General features: G+C 41.9%; 1 protein-coding gene across 7 annotated transcripts in view; it reads right to left on the bottom strand.

The window, feature by feature from the left end:
* The window catches only part of GSAP (gamma-secretase activating protein), an 83,597-nt gene that overhangs the window by 46,586 nt on the left and 17,006 nt on the right, over positions 1–20,005 (bottom strand). For all 7 annotated transcript variants that reach the window (XR_009403859.1, XR_009403860.1, XM_059396977.1 and 4 more), the window contains exons 6-12: positions 15,187–15,275; positions 11,011–11,080; positions 9,909–9,958; positions 6,741–6,845; positions 5,663–5,722; positions 4,725–4,768; positions 3,614–3,699 (exon numbers count right to left, since the gene is read on the bottom strand). Coding sequence is in view for 5 of the 7 variants with exons in the window: in XM_059396977.1 (XP_059252960.1) it covers positions 3,614–3,699; positions 4,725–4,768; positions 5,663–5,722; positions 6,741–6,845; positions 9,909–9,958; positions 11,011–11,080; positions 15,187–15,275 (504 nt within the window). In the remaining 2 variants the exon portion in view is untranslated. The remainder of the gene's footprint in view (positions 1–3,613; positions 3,700–4,724; positions 4,769–5,662; positions 5,723–6,740; positions 6,846–9,908; positions 9,959–11,010; positions 11,081–15,186; positions 15,276–20,005) is intronic.

Genomic DNA, 20,005 nt, shown 5'->3' with positions numbered 1-20,005 from the left:
ATGAACGCTGTTCTCTGGTCTCCATGCCCGCGGGAAAGGAGGCTGTCTAGTGTTCAGGGAGCCGTGTGGGGATGAGACTCTTTGCTGCCTTCTCCATTCCTACTTCACCAAAGTAGGTTTTTCTTTGTTTTACCACAAAGGTGAAAAAAAAATCATCTTACAAAGCCATTTGGAAAATACATGAGCTGGTGGCTTATCAATTAAAAACCCAAAGGTTGCTTCTCAGGCTAGCTGCATCCTAAATCGAGAAGCATCCCATTTGGAACAGGCTTATTTCTATTTGAGAGCTGACTGTGAAGAGCAAGGCTCCTGTTCGACTTTCCTAGCCATCGCTGAGAAAGGGGAGAACAGATTCTCCCACCGCTCCTGCCGATAAACCTAACATCTGATGTCACAGATCACCCGTTTATAAGTTATAGCTGCTACTGTTCGTGAGAAATTCCTATGGGAATAAAATGAAAAGGAATTACAGCTTCAAAGAAGGAAAGCCTAAAATGATTGTTTGTAGTCAGCAGATTTAAAGTGAAGTCCTAAAGAAGAACCAACCCTCGTCCCCCCACGTGAATTCTGGACCCCATTACCTCCCACCGGCTCAGCAAATGCACTGGACCCGTTCTTCCTGTCTGCCGTGTACTGTCGTCTTCTCTCTGGCCTCATGAGCCTTCAAACATACTGGAGTCTCTACCATCTTCAAAAATAATATTCCCTACATCTTTCTTCCCCTTCCAGCTGCTGCCTCTCTCATGTCTACACCGTTGTGATTTTTTTTTACCTCCCACATGACATTTGACCCAGGACCACCAAAATTCCACCTCAGGCACCCAAACAAAGTGCTCACGTTAACCTCTGTGCTCCCAGACCCAGGAACTCCGGCTTTCACTACCTACTAATGCTTAGCCACCTTCCCCTTGGTCAAACTCCCTCCGCCTTTGGCTGCTACAGCAAAGCGCTTGGTTTTCCCCTTCTCTCCAGACACTCTTCTTTTCTTCTTTGGATATTCAACCTCACCTTTACATATTTGCTTCTCAAATCTTATTCCTTAGCTTCTTCCCTTTTGATCCTATATCCTCCCAAGGCTTCCAATGCCCACTACAGTCTTAAAAAACTGCCACATTTGTTCATGCCCCGCCCTGACGACCTCTCTTCCGAGTCCCAGATCTCTAGGTTGACATGTCCAAAACAACCCTCACCGTCTCCCTTTCAAGGCCCCACCCAAAGCACTACATGTCAGAAAATGGCCCTCTTTTCACCCACTTGCTTATGCCAGAAACCTGAGAACCATTCCTTTCCAGCTGACAGCCAGTCTTCTCAGTTCTATCTCCAAACACATCTCATCCTAGATGTGCCCCTCATCCTAGTTCAACTGTCCTCCACCCAAACGTAGGACTACAAACTCAGCCTAACTGCTCATTGCCTACTTTTTCTCTTGCCTCCTCCAATCCATTCTTCACACGGCAGCCAGTGACCTTTCAAAAATGCATATCTAATCACATCACAGCCTGCTGAAAACACTTACATGAAGCAGCATCAAGGAATGCCGCTTGAGAAGTTGTTGGGGAATGGGGCACTCCCGCCGTGCCAAATACTTCACAGATCACTTATGCAAGGATCAAAATGGACCTTTTTAAGGGAGAGCGACTGTGGTTACCATGTAACTGAATGACCAAACTTGGCACCACAAATAGTAGGACATCCTGACATTATGTGCCTCCTGATCTGGTGTAAGTAAATTTCACAATATCCCCCACAAAGTATTCTTGTGAAAAAATTTTAACCTATGCGTAATGGTGCCTTTCAGTCTACCTATTTTCAGAGAATGTGGAGGATAGAGGAAGGAGTTAAATACTTCCACAAGGAAACAAAGAGACAAATCCAGAATGTAGGACATTTCACAAATGTAACAAAATATCAATGTAGTGAAAGAAAAACAAAGCGGGTAGAACATAGGGGGAGGGAAGTGATCTACATTAAAACAGATGACAAAGACATAATAACCAGAAATAATACATGAGTCTTGATGGCATCCTGACTTTAAAAGTTATACACATGCACACATTTGTTCATTTGTATACATACATACATATATAACACATATGCATATAAATACACATATAGAAATCTATACATATATAGGACTTTTAAAAATAATTATGGAAATTTGAATATGAAATAATTATTATTAGTGTGATTAATTTTTCTCAGTGATAATGGGACAGAGGTTATGTAAAGGAGATACATGCCAAATTATTTAGTGGTAAAGTGTCAGGATGTCTGCAACTTACTTTTGAATGGTTTAGTCAAAAGGGAGAATATGGGACCCATGCATGGGGATAATAATCAAGTAAATATTGTAAATGACACAAATTAAGTAAAATGTACATGAATGTTCATTCTGTTCTTGAACTTTCCTGTAATGCTTGAACATTCTAAAAATTTTTTAAAAAGCCTTTAATGATTTTAGAACTCTGAGAATAAAATACAAAATCTTTCACAGTCTTCAAGGCCCTATATCACTTGGCTCAAGCCTACTCTTCAGCTCTCCCCCACGGGCCTCTCCTCTTGCTCACTCTACTCAGTTCCATGGTTCACCCTCCGAGTCTCAAATGAAATATCACTTCCTTCCCTAAACTCCCAAAACTGGCTTATGGAGGGACTTCATGCGTGAGAGAAACTGGAAAAAGTGGAATGGATTATGGAGTGAGGTGGAAAAGGGGACAATTTTCAGGACTAAGACAGAATGCGGCACAATGTCCTGGAGGGTAAGACCAACAGGAATAGACGAGCTGAACTAGAACGTATCTGAAGACCCTAGCATCCTCCATTAAACCTTGATCACATACTCTCATAACTTCCTAATTCCTACAATTTATCACAATTCTATTGAAATGCTATGTCTGTACTTATATAATGCCTAAATTCCAAACAGTAACTTCTGTACCAATAAAAGTTAGGTCCGTTTTGCTCATCATTGTTATCGCCAATACCCAGCACACATTAAGTCTCCATAAACACTGGCCTTGTGAATACCACATAATTTGACTTTAAAGGAATACAGTTTTATCCCAAGTGCTACTTAACTCAGTGGTAACTGTCCACTCGAGCTCGAGTATTTAAAAAGGCTATTAGATTTCGTTATTAGAGTTGACTGTTTAGACAATTACAGTACACTAATAACTGTATGTCAAGCTTTGGTTGTTAGCTCAGTAAGTTATAGAATGATTCTTAGAGCAGCTAGGTACATAGCTTTAGAACCCAAATTTATCAGTAAGCCTGACACAGAAAACATCCCTATAATAGGATGCCATTTGCTAAAAGATGAAGCAGGTGAAAATGTGGATCAATTCCATATGAATCTATCCCCCTTTTAAAAACCAGAAATAATTACTAGAACAATAACCCTGCTGACTGTTGGCTGTGGCTTCTTTAATACAAACAGTGAATGTATAAAACGGTAGTGGAGAAGATAATTTGGTATATAAATGTCCATCTGATCACATATGTAATATCGTATATTTTAAGTAAATTTTCAGGATCCTTATGGCTAAACAATGACTACATTTTTTATAGAACTCAGTATAACTGAATAAATTGATAAATACAATCTTGGGTCTACCTGTATGGTTGGTAAAAACGCACAGAGTCAGGTGTTTGGATAAGTTCTTTTGGTCTTGAAGATCATCACATCCAAAGTTTACAAGTCTAAGAACATAAAGGATAAGAAACTGAATACATTTAAAAATTAGTTCCCTCTTTCACCTAAGGCAGTGAGCACTGCACCATATATTGTATGCTTGAAACTAATATCACATTGTGTGTCAACCACACTTTAATAAGAATTTTTTAAGTAAAAATAAATAAAAATTAAAGTTCTTTCATAAATGGTAGTAACCACTATAACATACCCACAGAAGTAAAGACTTGTACCTGAGAAATTTAAGTTGATGTCTTATTTTTTTGTATAAGTAAAACAGTAACTAAAACAGTATTAAAACAGTAACAAAAAATATGTCAATGGCATGGCCCTGGCAACAGAGAGGAAAAAAAGAAAAACAGAAGTTGAAAGTACTAGAACTTTTTTCTAAAAGAGAGAACCACATATACGGTTTCAAAACAAGTGTAACCAAGTGTTCATATATGAAGAAATAAAGCTACTGAAATACAGAACAGTTTAGGGTTATCATGATTCTAATTCAAGAGGACTTCCATGTCTTCTGTGAACTAGTGGGCTTGTGTCTATTTTTTCAAAAATGTTCATGTTTTCACTCAATGTAAACTAGTCTGGGGGAAGAAAAGCTCACCTTTGTAAAGGTGTAAAAAGGAAAACAGAAAAATGGTAACACAACAGACAGAGCTGAGCCACACATCTATTGATTGCAACCTGCTCTCCGATGGCAACGAGGGAAGGGGTTTGATGTTTGTTCAAATCCTTTCATTGAATCACAGGAAGAGCACTTTGACGGATCAAAAGAAATGGAAACATCCTACAGGAATAAACGGCTACGAAAATCAATATGATTGACTTTACATGAAAAACTCTGTGTTTGTGCTTGATAAAGGTGTTTATATTGCCTATAGAGAACAGAAATATCAAAGGTCTCACACACAAACACACACACACAGAATATTGAATTGTCCTTATAACTGCATACCATACATTAGGTATAAATATAGTCATTCTGCCCAGAGTGTCTATAAAAATTAGCAGTAATCAATGAGTAACTTACTTAAATCCCGAGTCACTTAATGTTATATCCAAGGGTGCTTCAAACTGTCAAAAAATCATAAGAAAACAAACCAAAAAATGACATTAATTTAGCAATAATAGCTGTGCTTGCCTACTGATGAAAAGCCCTTTTAACCATCATTATCTTAAGATGTTATCCCCCAAATTCACAGCATAGGGAATCCGCTGGGAATATTCTAGAGTTTACACACAATCAGAGGCTTGGTGTATATTTATTTCTTAAAGGGCTAATACTTGACAAACTTTGCCTCAGCTTTGAATATCATAAATGGGTTATATAATATGACAATCAGAAGGGGCAGACTTTTTACAAGACACAGATGACCATGCACAGAGGGAAGGACTGGATGACTTTAGGAGAAGAATGAGTGAGTTTAAAAAAAAAAAAAAAAAAGGGCAGGAGGAATAAGTGTAATTCTTGTAATGCTATGATATCAATCTATATAGGACACCAGTACTAATCCTAGTGAAGAATAACATGCTCTTCATCACAGGTAAAGATATTTAGGATTCCTCCCCACAAGACCAGCATTCCAAATGGCTTTGCCAGGAGTGATGCTAGATTTTTACTAATCAGTCAATACAGTCTCATTGATGTTTTACCCTTCTCTCAACTCCACCATCCTCACAAGTCTTTTTGGGTTAAGTGACTTGTAACCACTTAAAGCTATCTACTATAGACCATACCTACTACCTTCTATACGTCCTCACTCATACGCTTGTGTCTTTAATAAAAGGTATTCGATTAGCAGAAATTTCCTGTGTGCTCTTCGAATCATCTGTGTTTACTGTATTTGTCCCTAATGCAAGTGACTAACACCACAAGAATGCTAAAATGCTATTTCTGATAACAGCTCTCTTTAAAAGGAGGCCACGTGTCCTAAAATTTTCTATTGCCCATCATTCTCTTGGACTTACCATTAAGTTAAACTTCCCATCAGCAGAAAACTGGATGCATTTTAAGACACTCCTTGACATCTAAAAGAGAAAAGAGAATAAATGACAAATTACAAAAAAAAAAAAAAAAGAAAATCAACAAAGAGCACCTGACTGGCTCAGGTTGTAGAGTGTACAACTCAATCTTCGGGTTTTGAGTTTGAACCTCACTTGGATTTAGAGATGACTTAAAAAAAAAAAATTAAAAAAAAAAAAAAAAGATCAACAGGGGAGCCTGGGTGGCACAGTCAGTTGGTGTCTGACTCTTGGTTTTGGCTCAGGTCAAGATCTTGGGGTCGTGGGATAGATCCCCTTGTTGGGCTCTGTGCTCAGTGCAGAGTCTGCTAGAGATGCTCTCTCTCCCTCTCCCTCTCTCTCTCCGTGCCCCCTTGCTGATGTGCATGCATGAGCAGGCCCTCTCTCTAAATAAACAAATAAAATCTTTTTTTTTTTAAGATTTTATTTATTTGACAGAGAGAGTGAGTGAGCACAAGCGGCAGGGGGCGGGGGGCGGCAGAAGAAGCAGGCTCCCTGCTGAGAATGGAGCTAGATGTAGGACTAGATCCCAGGACCCTGGGATCTTGGCTTGAGCCAAAGGCAGACACTTAAGCGACTGAGCTACCCAGGTGCCCAAATAAAACCTTTAAAAAACAATAAAGGTGCACCTGGGTGGCTCAGTGGGTTAAGCCTCTGCCTTCGGCTCAGGTCATGATCCCAGCGTCCTGGGATCGAGCCCCGCATCGGGCTCTCTGCTCAGCAGGGAGCCAGCTTTCTCCTCTCTCTCTGCCTACTTGTGATCTCTGTCAAATAAATAAATAAAATCTTTAAAATTAAAAAAAAAATCAATAAAAATAAAAGATCAACAACATTAGTAAAAGAGAAAAGGAGAGAGGAAGGGAAGCAACCAAGAGGTAGACAGTATTGAAAATACTTCATATTTTTAGTAAAGTTTCATTAACTGTCCCCAGCAATGAAAATGCAGAGATTAATAAATTATAATAATGAGAACGTCCAAATTAGGTTGTTCCGGGAAAAAGGAGGCCAGTGAACTAGTTTTTACCTTCAGGTCAACGTAGTATAATCTCTGCTCTGACATATCCCATTGAGCCCAAACAAAATCCTCAGCTACCCTCTCTCTTGGGAGATGGCCAGAGTCTTTAAGTACCTAAAGAGGCAACGAGATTTTAGAGATAACCAACTATTTTAAAGGAGAATATTTCTGGATTTAGTATTTTGCATATTTTATCTTTATAATACAGGTAAATAGTCCCACAGTTTAATTTTAGCATTCTCCTACCCCCAACGCATACACACGGGAAGTCTTTCCAGAAAAGACTAAAGGCACGATTTAATTACTTGCTCTTTCCACACACTGTATAACAAATTATATTATTCTTGTCCCTAGTTAGCCAGAAAGGCTGAGGCTGTTGAAAGCAAAGACACACCTACCACAAATCAACACTGGGGCCAACAGAAGATTCAAAGCTTCCCATTCGGTACATAGCCTGCTCAAGTATCTGTAGACAAAGGGGCTTTACCACCAAAGATAGCAGCAGTGATGCCAAGGAAAGAACTCAGGCCTGGGGGTGGGGAGCACTCCCCACAGATCAGCCGTAAGCTATGCGTGTGTCTTTGGTCATGCTTCCTACCTTTATGTCTTCCGCAGTGAGTATGGTGATACTACCCTCCTTCAAGACCCAACTTAGGCATGGCCTCCTGTACAAAGCCCTCCGTCACCTCCTCCCAAGGCAAAGCTCCTTGCCTCTGTATTCTTATGGTACTCTGGCATACTTCTATTACAGTTACAGTGAACTAATGCTGTAAGTCTACCCCGATGAGTATGCACTCTCCTACAACACCTTTATATTCTCAACTTCTGTTCTCAATAAGATTCTAAACTTTGGGCAATGCATCTTGTTTCTATTCTTCTGAAATGTGTTCAATTAGAACAGATCTGGGGAGCCCCCGATAAAGGTATATATATATGCTGACAAGAACATGATCATCAGAGTGTGGTCACCCAGATGCACATCTCAGTTTTGTCCCTCTCTAGAGTTCCCTCGTCTCTGGGGAACTTGCTTGCTCTGTAAACATGGGGATAATTATCCCACTGCCTATCTGCCACCCGATGTTGTTATGAATGCATGGAACCACACACTGCCTTGAGAAGCTGTCCTCTAAGCCCTTAAGGATATGGACAGTGGGGGATCCTAGGGGCTCGGCCAATTAGGCATCTGACTTTTGGTTTCAGTTCAGGTTATGATCTCAGGGTCCTGGGATCAATTCCCATGCCTGCTCTGTGCTCAGTAGGGTGTCTGCTTGAGACTTTGTCTCCCTCTGCTCCTTTCCCATATATGTGTGTGCTCTTTCTTTCAAGTAAATAAATAAATCTTCTTTTAAAAAAGAAGGACAACAGCAAGAAGAAGGAGAGCAGCGATGCTTCAGAGGAGGCAGGCAAGGGTGATGGTGTGCTGTGGCCACCCCGCGTTGGTCACTGACAGGGGTCCCCTGGCCTCACTCTGCCGTAGCTTCACAGCCCCCAGCCCTTCTTCTAAGCAGCCAGCCCTCTGTCGGTCCCCATTCCTGGTCTTATTTATTTCACTGACCCTGGATTGTTTATGTGACTCTCTCCTCTAAATACGCATTGCTGGTTTTGGGATTCTGCCTTGGTTCGTCTTCCTCTCCAGCTTCTTTTCTGACCCCGGGCCAAGCCAGGCATCTGTAGCCTGCCACAATGCCCCTGGTGGCCCAGGGTTCCAGTGACACACTTTCTAGTCATTCCAGCCAGGCCTCTTCATTTGAGGCTTTTAATGAGAGATATATAATGAATAAATACCATTTTCCATTTCATGTTCTTCATGTAACTTTAAAATTAAAATCTTCAGAGAAGGATTATTTTGATGCAAGCTATTTAAATATTGAAGGAAGTATTTTTTAATATGAATAATATATTATGATCTTTCAGAGTCAAGAAAATAGACAACGCAATAGAAAAACAGATGAGGATATAACTAAGCAATTTTCAGAAAAACAAATTCACACAGCCAGTGATAGTAATGGAAATACCAACTAAAATAATAATGTTATCAACTTAACCCTCAACAAATTGGAAATATTTTTTAAAAAGGGAAAATGCACCTATGACTGGTATGGATAGAGGGAAGGGGTACTCTTACCCATTGCTTGTACAACTGTGAATTGTTACAAGGTTTTTTGGAAAGCAAGCTAGCAAAATCTGTTGAAATGTATTAAATGCATGTACCTGTCAACCCAACTACCCATCCCTGAGGATTTAGCCCAAAGAAATATGTGTACCAAATACATAAAGCTATAAAAAATTTTTTTGAGATGATCTGTAACACAAACAGATGAATAATAACAACAAAAAGTGGCAATCAAGTGAGTGTCCACCCACAGGAGAATGACTGAAACTGTGTATATCCATACCAGGGACTATTACGTACTTCTAAAAAGAATGAATTGACCTATTCTGGTTGACTTGTAGATAATGCCACAAAGTTGAATGAGGAAGGAATGAAGGATAAACCCCTGGGTGTGTCAGTGGTGGGGATGGCAAATACACAGGTTCAGAGAAGTGCATGAAAGGAAACATAATAGGTTACAGACAAAAGTCAGAGGTGAAAAGGCAAGGGAGAAGTGGAATACAAGCAATTAAAAAAAAGAAGACAATTGAACTATAAAACTATATATACCTCCTCTTTTACATATATATGTGTATGTGTGTGTGTGTGTATATATATAAACACATAGTTATGATCCCATTTATTCTATGTATGTCTAAAAATTAGGGGGAAAAGTGTTCTATCTCCATTTAAAAACCTGTAGGAATAACCCTGATATATTAAGTTAAAAGTAAAAACCAAAATGGCCAGTTAACATACATATTGTGATTCTATTTTGGTAAAAACAACTGAATCTGTGCATGTGCACCCAACTGTGTGTACGTGTGCATGAGCAAGGTAAAGGTGTAGAAAGAGTCCCACAAAGCTGTCTTGAGTTATCTCAGGAGACTGAGGTTGGAGAGTGAGGTCAAGATAAAGATGATAATTAACTCCTTTCTACGTCTTGTATTACTCCACATGTTACAACAGCAAGTCTATAATGTGAAAGACACGGAATAAAGAAAGTAGTCTGCGTCTATAACAATACTCTATCTTTAACAGTCTCGAAATGCCACTTCAAAGTAAAAGAGATTTCAAATATTTACCACTCTATTTCCATCTTCTTGGATGACTTGGATATGAAACTTTTCAATATCTTTAAAAAGAGAAACAAGAGAAAGACAGTTGAACCTTTGTGAAAATCATGAGCACTTTTTTACCCCTAACAGCGGTGAACCTTGATTTATAAAGATAAAGCAGATTCATCAGCTGGTTGGAAAAACAGTATCATTACACATGGCAGTTTCATGATACAAGTGCAAAACAAAACCCACCTTTCTCCAGACTCCCTCTACCGTCTATCGCTAACCCAGCATTTACTCTGCTCTTCAATATCAATAATACATAAAGCATTTTGCCCTTCCCCTCCCCTGGGTTCCCCCAAATGTTGGCCTTCCCTGCACCATCAGTCTTATTTGTAGCTAACACTGGTTCCTCTGGCCGAGTTTATCTCTAAGCACTTCCCAAATGGTCCCATTCTCTCAATAAGCAATCTAGATTTGGCCACACTTAACCTGCCAATTCTAGTTACAAAAAGGTGGGATACATAATTGGTCGTGAGCATAGACACTGAACATAACCTAAGCCTCTCAGGCCTGTCCTTCCCATTACAAATCAGCAGTCCCACTTTGTATCATGAAAGATGGCTTACTAGATAAGAGCCACCAGTGGATTTTGTCCCTTCTCTGCCACCTTTCCCACCCAAAATTGTAAATAAACATCATTAAAGGACATCCCATTCTTATATGCCTCCACCTGAATTTGACCAAGTATGTGTCTTCTAATTCTATCATCAAATTCTTCTGGCTTCTAATACCTTCCCCTTTCTCAATCTGAGGTAACAGACATCCTAAAGAAGGCAAAAATGACCTCCATAATTGTCCTACACTCTACTGTGTGACAAACGTGGAAATCCATGTATGTAGGAGGCCATCATTCCCAGGATGGGGAAACAGAGCAGAGCCAAGGGAACAAGTGGAGGCAGAAAGAAAAGCCCTCCCATAGGAGTGCTAGGTCTTAAATGGACATCAAAGGTCAGTTGGACCTTTAGGACTGGGGAGTGTATATCTAGAAGATTCAGTCAAGTTCCATACTTGACTAAGAGATGTGCCCTTCATGTTCATATATACTGGTAAAAGATACACTTACATTTCTCTTCTGAAATCAGTAACAGATGGTTCTCTGCAAGAGGGCGACTTTCCACATGTGGGTAGAGAAACTGTAAAATGGAAATGAATCAAAGTCATAAGCAGTAACTACCTTGCTTATACAAATATTTCAAAAGTTTCTGATCACTGCACTACTACTTACCACAGAAGGTGCTGAGAACAATAGAATAGTTGAGGCAAATCACACACACACACACACACACACACACAAATACACACACGCATATTACAGACAGAGCCAAAGAGGAAAAAGAAACACTTTCAGGAGCTCAGTTTCCAGGGGGAAATTGACAGCAGGTCCGCCATAATTCATTTCCACAAGGTTAAAGTAGAAGCTATTTCTAGAGATGCGGCTCCCTATTTTGGAATACGTGATTCTGAAGCCAATCAGAAACAATATAAGCAACAGCTATACAGAAAGTTCTTTTCCACGTGCACAAAAAAAGTGATCAATACGTCTGTTTTGCAACTAAGCGTCATATTTAATTTGACAACCCAGTAAACACAAGCTCTCCGACAACTTCCAAAGTAGTCCCCCATCCAAGAGACAAAGCACAACGTAACACGGGACTTTCCAAGAAAGAACGGTGAGTCACAGCCTGGTCTGCGGTGGAGGATTTACAAGCCTCAAATAATAGAATGACTGCTCCAGGAAGAAAAGGCTTGATCCATCCACCCCATTCCTCCTTGTCTGTGCCCTCCCATATGTGCTAGCCCACAGGACAAAGCAGTCAGCCAGAAACACGGACCTGACGCTACGAGCCGTGATAATGAGGTTTGAAAAGGGTCCTAGGATGACTCCAGTGACTTAATTCTTTCATCATCAAAAGGGTAACTAGAAATGAGCAGTTTCGTTTTGCAACATTAAAGACCGCTTACAAGATAGGATCCACCAGTGGATTTTGGTTTTTCCCTCCAACCCTCAAAGCACAATGAAAGAATATAACCTTTTTAGGTCCCTACTTTATAGTCAGCAGCCTCTCTAAAGACTAGGAAAAATTTTGACAAAAGATATTCCCTGGTGCCCTAACTTTTCATGCTGACGAAATGGAAATACAACTGGTAAATTTTTCAAATTGTCCGTTGTCAAGTTTCCTTTTTAGAATTGAGAAACAAAACATTAACTATACATCATTTCTCCACAGCAAAAACTTCAAAATTATACAATAGACAGCAATGCAGAACTCAGCTATGAAAATAATGTAGAAACGGGGTGCCTGGGTGGCTCAATGGGTTAAAGCCTCTGCCTTCAGCTCAGGTCATGATCCCAGGGTCATGGGATCGAGCCCCACATCAGGCTCTCTGCTCAGCAGAGAGCCTGCTTCCTCCTCTCTCTCTGCCTACTTGTGATCTCTGTCTGTTAAATAAATAAAATCTTAAAAAAAAAAAAAGAAAGAAAGAAAGAAAGAAAATAATGTAGAACCTATTATGCCTTGATTTTGTGAAACTGTGCATATCAGACAGGAAACTGTGTCCTGGGATCGGGGAGCAAAGCTGAGTAACACCATACAGATAATGAAAGAGCAAACACTCAGTGGCTCATGACAAGGAGACAGTCCTACGGAAGACAATTCAGCCTCCCTTGGGACCACAGAGGTGGCCAAGGCATGCTTGCTTAGGACTGTGACCTGGAGAAAGGTGCTGACAAGTTCTAAACTTTTGTCTGGTCTTTGCGTGGCCATCAGTAAGAACATGATTTTAAAAGTTCCATTTAGGTGTTGGAGGTTTTCATTCTATGACGAAGCAGCCCTAGAGTCTGGAAGTAAGACTACAGACAGACAGGCTTCAGGAAAAAAAAAAGAAAAAGAAAAAGAAATCCAAAGTTTTCTTTGGATTTTGCAGTGTCAGTAGAAATCTGTATAGATTACATCATATTAGGGGAATATTTATCTTCACCACTATGGAACTAGACTCTGATGAGTAATTCTAGTTGGTAGATATGTACTATAGATGGGTATCTGGAACTCTCTGGAAGATGCAGGGCTTGCTGATAGGCAATTCTCAGAAGCGACCATATTGGGACCCAAGCCCCACCCACTCCTGTCCTGCTGAAGTTTCTCTCTGAAGGAGGTCGAGGCTGTACATACAGACTTGGGGACGCACTACCGGAGATCATCATGCATGTTTTGGTAAGGAAAGGGAGACAGGTTGCAGGGCAAAGCCAAACTCAGTGGACAATGAATGGCATTTCTGTAAAGGGGAGAGGGAAGGGGCAAGGGGGTTAGAGGTCTGCCCTGGAGGGAGGTTTGAGGAATTTTTCTCCCCCCAGAGGGACAGGCATGAGGAGCAGGGAGAAGGGCTAGGAACAGAGATGGGTCCACAAAACAAGGACAGGGTTTTGTTTTAAGAGTTTATTTATTTATTTATTTGTCAGAGAGAGAGAGAGACAGCAAGAAGAGGAACACAAGCAGGGAGAGTGGGAGAGGGAGAAGCAGGCTCTCTGCTGAGCAGGGAGCCTGATGGGGGGCTTGATCACTGGACCTCTGGCTCATGACCTGAGCCAAAGGCAGACGCACAATGACTGAGCCACCCAGGCACCCCAACAAGGACAGGTTTTACTTCATTTGGACGGGGACTTTCCCTTTGGCCTAAGGAAGCAGTCACGTGTCATGTACTATTAATTTTTTCCTTTAAATTGAGATAAAATTTGCATAGCAGAAAAATCACCTTTTTAACTGTTTTAAAATATACAATTCAGTACTTGTTAATACATTTGCACTGCTGTGTGACCACATACCTATAAAATCTCTTGTCCTTCCAGGGCTCTGATTCCCTTTAGCTGCCTCCACCGTTCAATAACATCTCCATTGCCAGACACAGCCATGGATGGAGATGCTAAGGAAGCCAAAAGAACATGCCAGAAAAGGGATATGGTTGTTCCAAAGTCACTCCAGTACTGATGACAGTATCAACACAGCAGCTTCCTGGGGGAGGGGGAAGGTGGCCCAGGAGCTTGGCGCCAGGCCCTGTCTGCAAGCAGGCCCTAGCTGCTGGTTAAGACTCAAGGGGGCAGATGGGAGAGAAGCCCCCTCCTGACCCACTGCAAGAGGAAGACCCAGAGGCTCGAGGCGGGGAGGAGGTAGGGGGGACGAGAAGCAGATGGTTCAGGTTACACAGGGAAGTCACGCTCCAGCCCTGCACAGTCTACAGAGTGCCACCAACACCACCATGAGTGAAATACCGAGTGAAATACCAAACGGCCGCTCCCACGGGAAATGCAAGGATATTTGCCAACCAAGTAATACATAACCTTGTTTCATGTGTGCTTTGTTTTAAAGAGCTTTTATTTAATAGACATTGTTGATACATTAGCATTGAACTCATGGGCAACAGCGCTGTAATCTCATGCCTGAACTCTCATGCCTGAACGCAGCATATCTAACCCATATATTTTCTCTATAAACAACAGCTCAGCCTTCATGCGCTCAGGCACCCGACATAGCTCTTGGGCGGTCTTTGTGGGGAACAGTTTCAATAGTGAAATCACCAGCGAAAAGCCCCCAAATGTGAAAATCATGGCACTAAAGAGATCATGAAAACGACACCCATTTACAGGGAGAGAGGCGAGCCGAGAAGCCGAGCGTCACCTCGGTCGGCCTCAGCCAGGTAACAAATTTTTCACCGCTGCACGCTCATGTGTGCAGACGAGTATAAAAGCGCTGTGAGTACTGACTTTGGTGTTACAAATAGACTGTGGTAAGTAGTACAACTCACAGGTTCAGAGCATGCGAGTAATGAACAAACTATGTCTGGTCCACCTGCCCCAGACACATGGTACTTCTGGGTCCTTCCACGGAGATGATAAAGTCAGGGATTAAGCCATTTATTCCTATTTATTCTGAACTACAGGAGTACATTACAGAAACCATTTTTTAAACTTACCTCCGATGTGTGTTGAGAGTCAGCATTTTACCAAGTCAACTTGTTACATGACTCTCACTCAAACCATGATAAAACAGAGTCAGAGGAGTGGGGTTGAGCGTGATATCCACGTTTGCAAAGGGTGAGCAGATAATTCTAGCCAGACCCTTCTACCAGATTGCTTTGAGGATTAAATGTGATAATTGCTGTGAAGACACTGGGTAAGCACCATTGCCTCCAGGTTTCACACCTTTTGATTAGCGAGATGAATGATAGCCACGTGCTCTGTGCTTACCTGCACCCAAATGTAGCTATCCACGGCTTTTAGAACCTTCACGTTGTTTACAGGGTGGATTTCAACCAACAACGTTAAACACTTTGATCCTAGAAAGAAAAAGCAGCTTTTAGTAACGGAAGATCAGAATGTCGTTTGTCATCTTCTCCACTGCAGTCTGAACTTTGAAAGTGTAAATAGGTTACCTATTGTGCTAGCTCTTCCAATGGGAAAAGTAATTTTCTTAAAATTTACTTTGACAGTTCTTAAAACCCACAACAGATGAAGAAAATCTCATGGAGGAGAAACTGATATACATAGAGAGAGGACCAAGCCCCTGCCCATTCCTCAGCCACCTAGCACTGCCTCACAGGCCCTCTAGGCTTCTAAGTCTCAGCAAACACAGCTCCATTCACCATCACTCCCAATTCTGCAGCACAAGGGCAAATAGCCCTTGTGGGTGAAAACGTAAAGATATTTCTAATGCATGACCATGCCCCAGTTGGCAGCTGAAGAGGACAGGGGCCTGGCTTCCCTCTGGGATGGTGGTGGAGCTAAGCTGATACAGACCCACTTAGTTCCTCAGTGTCAAACTGCAGTGAATGTCATAAAAGATAACAATGAGGAGGAAGTCCTTGGACACAGACTGGAACAGGATCACCACAGATATCCACATTTAGGCCAACAGTCCTCCTTCCCCAAGATGAAACCTCAGACAAGGAGTTGCCTGAGAGCTGAGTGGTCAGGGGCTTTCTCAAGGCTTTTGAATAAAAATGTACAATTTCAGGACAGCACAGCAGCCTGGAATTGAGTCAATGCCGATTTTCACTATTTAAGAAACTAACCTGACAGCAAATAAAGGCAAAGAATTGAAAACAATTCCTGTGATGTGGTCTTAGGATGGCAAGCACTGGATAGCTTTGTAAACATGCCTTTTAAAGATGATTGAAAAACCAAGACAGTGAGTTACTATGTGGGATCCCAAATTATACAAGGACAGAACAAGTGAAAATCAAATATTGCTTGGTCAGTGGTACTTAGAGCTTAGGATAAAATTCCCAGTGACAGGATCAGATGCCAGGTCAAAAGGGCTATCCTTCCAGTAACTGGGACAGAGGTAAAGGTGAGGAGCGTTGGTAATCTACTTGATAACTCAAAAAAGAAAAAAAAATGTCTCTAGGAATAAGAAAGACATTGGTGTCAGAGTGCCTGGGTGGCTTGGTGGGTCGAGCATCTGACTCTTGATTTCGGCTCAGGTCAGGGTCTCGGGGTTGTGAGACTGAGCCCTACATCGGGCTCCATGCTCAGTAGGGAGCCTGCTTGAGATTCTTTCCCTCACCTTCTCCCTCCCCCTCTGCTGCTTTCCCCACTAACATGTGCTTGTTCTCTCTCCCTCTAATAAATAAATAAAATCTTTTTTAAAAAAAAGATATTAGTGTCAAAGGTGCTTGAGAAGAAAAACAGAAATGCTTTGTGAAATGTGAGAATGAGAAAAAAAGCAATTTTCTTTATTAAGTTATTTTACATTGTGTAAATAATTAAATTAATAATTCCAGTTACAATATTAAGTGGTACAAGCTGACATTTGGCTATTTAATGTCTTCCCCTAAAAGTTTATATATCCCAATTTGGAAAAAAAAATTTTTTACAGGACAGGCAGGGGAACCTCCTCGGAGGAGGAGTAAAAGAATTTAGACTTTTTGCTAGTGAACTTGATAACCAGCCATCAACTAAATTCACCTGACTTTAAAATGGGAGGATTTTCAAGAACAAAAACCATCTTCCTACACTGATTTTCCCTTTTGGGGGGGCAGCCCGACACCTAACTAATAAGCATAATGATAAAAGTAATCAAGCAAACAGGAATTTCTCTCAGTAACATACCATGGGCTTTCATGGTGTTATATGACGTATTCTGGATTAGGACTCTAGAGACATCTGTTCCAGTTTACACTCTGCTGCTAACCTAACAGACACTTTTCAGAAAGGACAAAGTATTCCTAGGCTTCCGAGCCCTGTTATTAAAAAAGGCAAAAACTAGAGAATTGGATCTACCGATCTACAACCACTGTCAGTCATGAAAGTCCATGATTCCAAGAAGTGCTTAAAGTCTTAGGAAGTTTGAGAATCCAGATGTCAGTGGAGCCTGGGAGGGCATCACCACAGGGTATGGCAGATCCAGACAGGCTGTGGATATCACAAAAAGTAGAGACAGCAGGAGCAAAAGTGACAATTTGGAAGGATCTTGAGGGCAAGTCACTAAGTGAAATCAGGGAAGGACAAATACCGTATCATTTCTCTAATGCGTGGGCTCCTAGAAAAAGGAAAGAAATCCCCAAGTTCATAGATACAGAAAACAAACTGGCAGTTACAAGAGGTGAGGGTGGAGAATGGAAGAAACAAGTACACTGCTTTGTTTTTTTAAGTTTAAATAAATTGAAAAAAAAATTAAAAAAAAATAAATAAAAGCCTAAGGATGGGCATGGCATGGGGAGGGTAGAGGGTGGGCAAAAGAATCTGGTCTGATGCAAGTGAAGACACATGATGCCAAGGTTGGAAGAGTCTAACAGGGTCTGGATCGGAAGCAGCTTTGGTTCCTGGAGCTCCTGAACCAAACCACAGTTCCATGGAGCATCTGCTGCTCTTGACTATAATGGCACAGGGGGCCTCAGGAGTCTCAGGGCAGTGGCGCCCAGCACATGTGGCTACCCCCATAGCTGCCCGGCAGGCCAGCACTGTGCCTGAGGCAAATGCGACTCCATGGCAGGGTGAAGGGGGCAGCTAGGTCCTGTTCTTCTTCCTTTATCTTTTTTTTCTTTAAAGTAAGCTCAATGCCCAACATGGGGCTTGAACTCACAACCCTGAGATCAGAAGCTGCATGTTCTACTGACTGAGCCAGCCAGGCGCCTCCTCTTTTACTGCTTCCTAAACTAAACATTAATCTGCCACAGCCACAGCCAAGAAGAGAAGCACTATGGATAAAAACTGTGTTGCCAAGTTTGTGGACCAAAGGACCTTATCTTGTTCATGTGGAAGATGTTACAGTTTGTCTCAGTTGCAAGGGAAAAATCTCATTATAAGCAACAGAGTGTTAAACATTAGCTCCAGGCAAACTACACTTTATAATCGAATGACTTTTCGGGTCATTCATGGGCAGATAAAATAAGGCTTTCCAAAATATTTGTTCAAAGGACAAAACGCCATAACAAAGTCTACAGTGCTTTCTGGTCCCATCATTTCTGAACTCTTAAATGAACAAAGGCCTTGTAGGGTCTCTATGATCTGCCTATACTTCAGCCCTGTTTTCCTCTGGCTTCAGTTCCTACCACTCTGCCCTTTTTTTTTGTTCAGCCTCATTGACCTCCTCGCTATCCTTATCAGCAAGTCCACCAAGTACTCTCTGGCCCCAGGACCTTTGTGCTGGTGGTGTCCGTGTCAGAAGTGTGCCTTCCCCACAGCCGCGCGCTTGCTCCCTCCCTTCATTCAGATCTGTTTAAAGGCTCCCCTAACAGCGCTTCCTAGGATCATCCCTCAAATAAACTAACTGCATTCAGATGCTTGCCTCAGCTCTACTTAGAGAGAAAACCCAAACTAAGACAAGAGGGCTATGATGTGAGGGAGCAGGGAGCGTGAAACAGGAAGGAGAACCCTCCAGCAAGCAGGACCTTATCAAATTCGTGACCACCTCTGGACTTGAGCTGCATGGAGGACACCTCAGAACTATCCACTGCCAGGACAGAAAGGGGAGTACTTATCCTTCTGCTCGTCTTGCCCCCTCATTGGTCACGGCTTGTCCTATGGGGAATCCTTCCCAGCCACTCTTCCAGGCCGCACACGCACAGAGAGTGAGTATTTTCCCACCGGCTCTGGGCAAAAAGCAAGAAGCAGGCCGAGCAGCCGAGTTAAGGTGCTGTCTGTCAAATTCAGTCTGGGCAGCGCAGGTTCTTACTGCAGCAGCTGGCCAGGTGAACTTGTCAGGTGAACTGACAAGACAGAAAGCAGCAGGAAGCCAATACAATACACCTAACGACATTCCTTCTAGTATGTTGAAAGACGTGATCAGATAATCTCACTGGAGGGGCATCAAACTTTAAAGACTGAGTAAACAGACCTGAATGGGATTTTTTTTTTAAGATTTATAGATCTTAGAGAGAAAGAGAGAGCTGAGGAGAGGGGCAAAGGGAGAGGGAGAGTGCCTCAAACAGACTTCTCATTGGGCACGGAGCCCGATATGGGGCTCATGATCCTGAGATCATAACCCAAGCCAAAACCAAGAGTCAGACGCTTAAATGACTGAGCCACCCAGGAGCCCCCTGAATAGGATTTAATTTAATAAAACTTACAAAGAAGTTCATCTGAAAGTATATTTTATTTTTTTTAAAAAAAGATGTTATATATTTGCAAGAGAAAGAGAGCATGAGTGAGGGGAGGGGCACAGGGAGAGGGAAAAGCAGACTCCCCACTGAGCAGCAAACCTGATTTGGGCTCAATCCCAGAACTCTGGGACCGTGAGGTGAGCCGAAGGCAGATGCTTAGCTGACTGACGCAGGCACCCCTGAAAGTACCTTTTATAACGTACATAATCGTCACTGTTCTGCATGACAATCAGGCATAGCCGGTAAACATCATGTAAAGAATATAGGAGTGCCTGGGTGGCTCAGTGGGTTAAGCCTCTGCCTTCGGTTCAGGTCATGATCTCAGGGTCCTGGGATCAAGCCCCACATCGGGCTTTCTGCTCAGCAGGTAGCCTGCTTCCCTTCCTCTCTCTCTGCCTGCCTCTCTGCCTACTTGTGATCTCTGTCTGTCAAATAAATAAAATATTAAAAAAAAAAAAAAAAAA

The sequence above is a fragment of the Mustela nigripes genome, chromosome 4, assembly GCF_022355385.1.
Source record: "Mustela nigripes isolate SB6536 chromosome 4, MUSNIG.SB6536, whole genome shotgun sequence".
Classification (NCBI taxonomy): domain Eukaryota; kingdom Metazoa; phylum Chordata; class Mammalia; order Carnivora; family Mustelidae; genus Mustela; species Mustela nigripes.
This window is presented reverse-complemented; position numbering and strand designations above follow the sequence as displayed.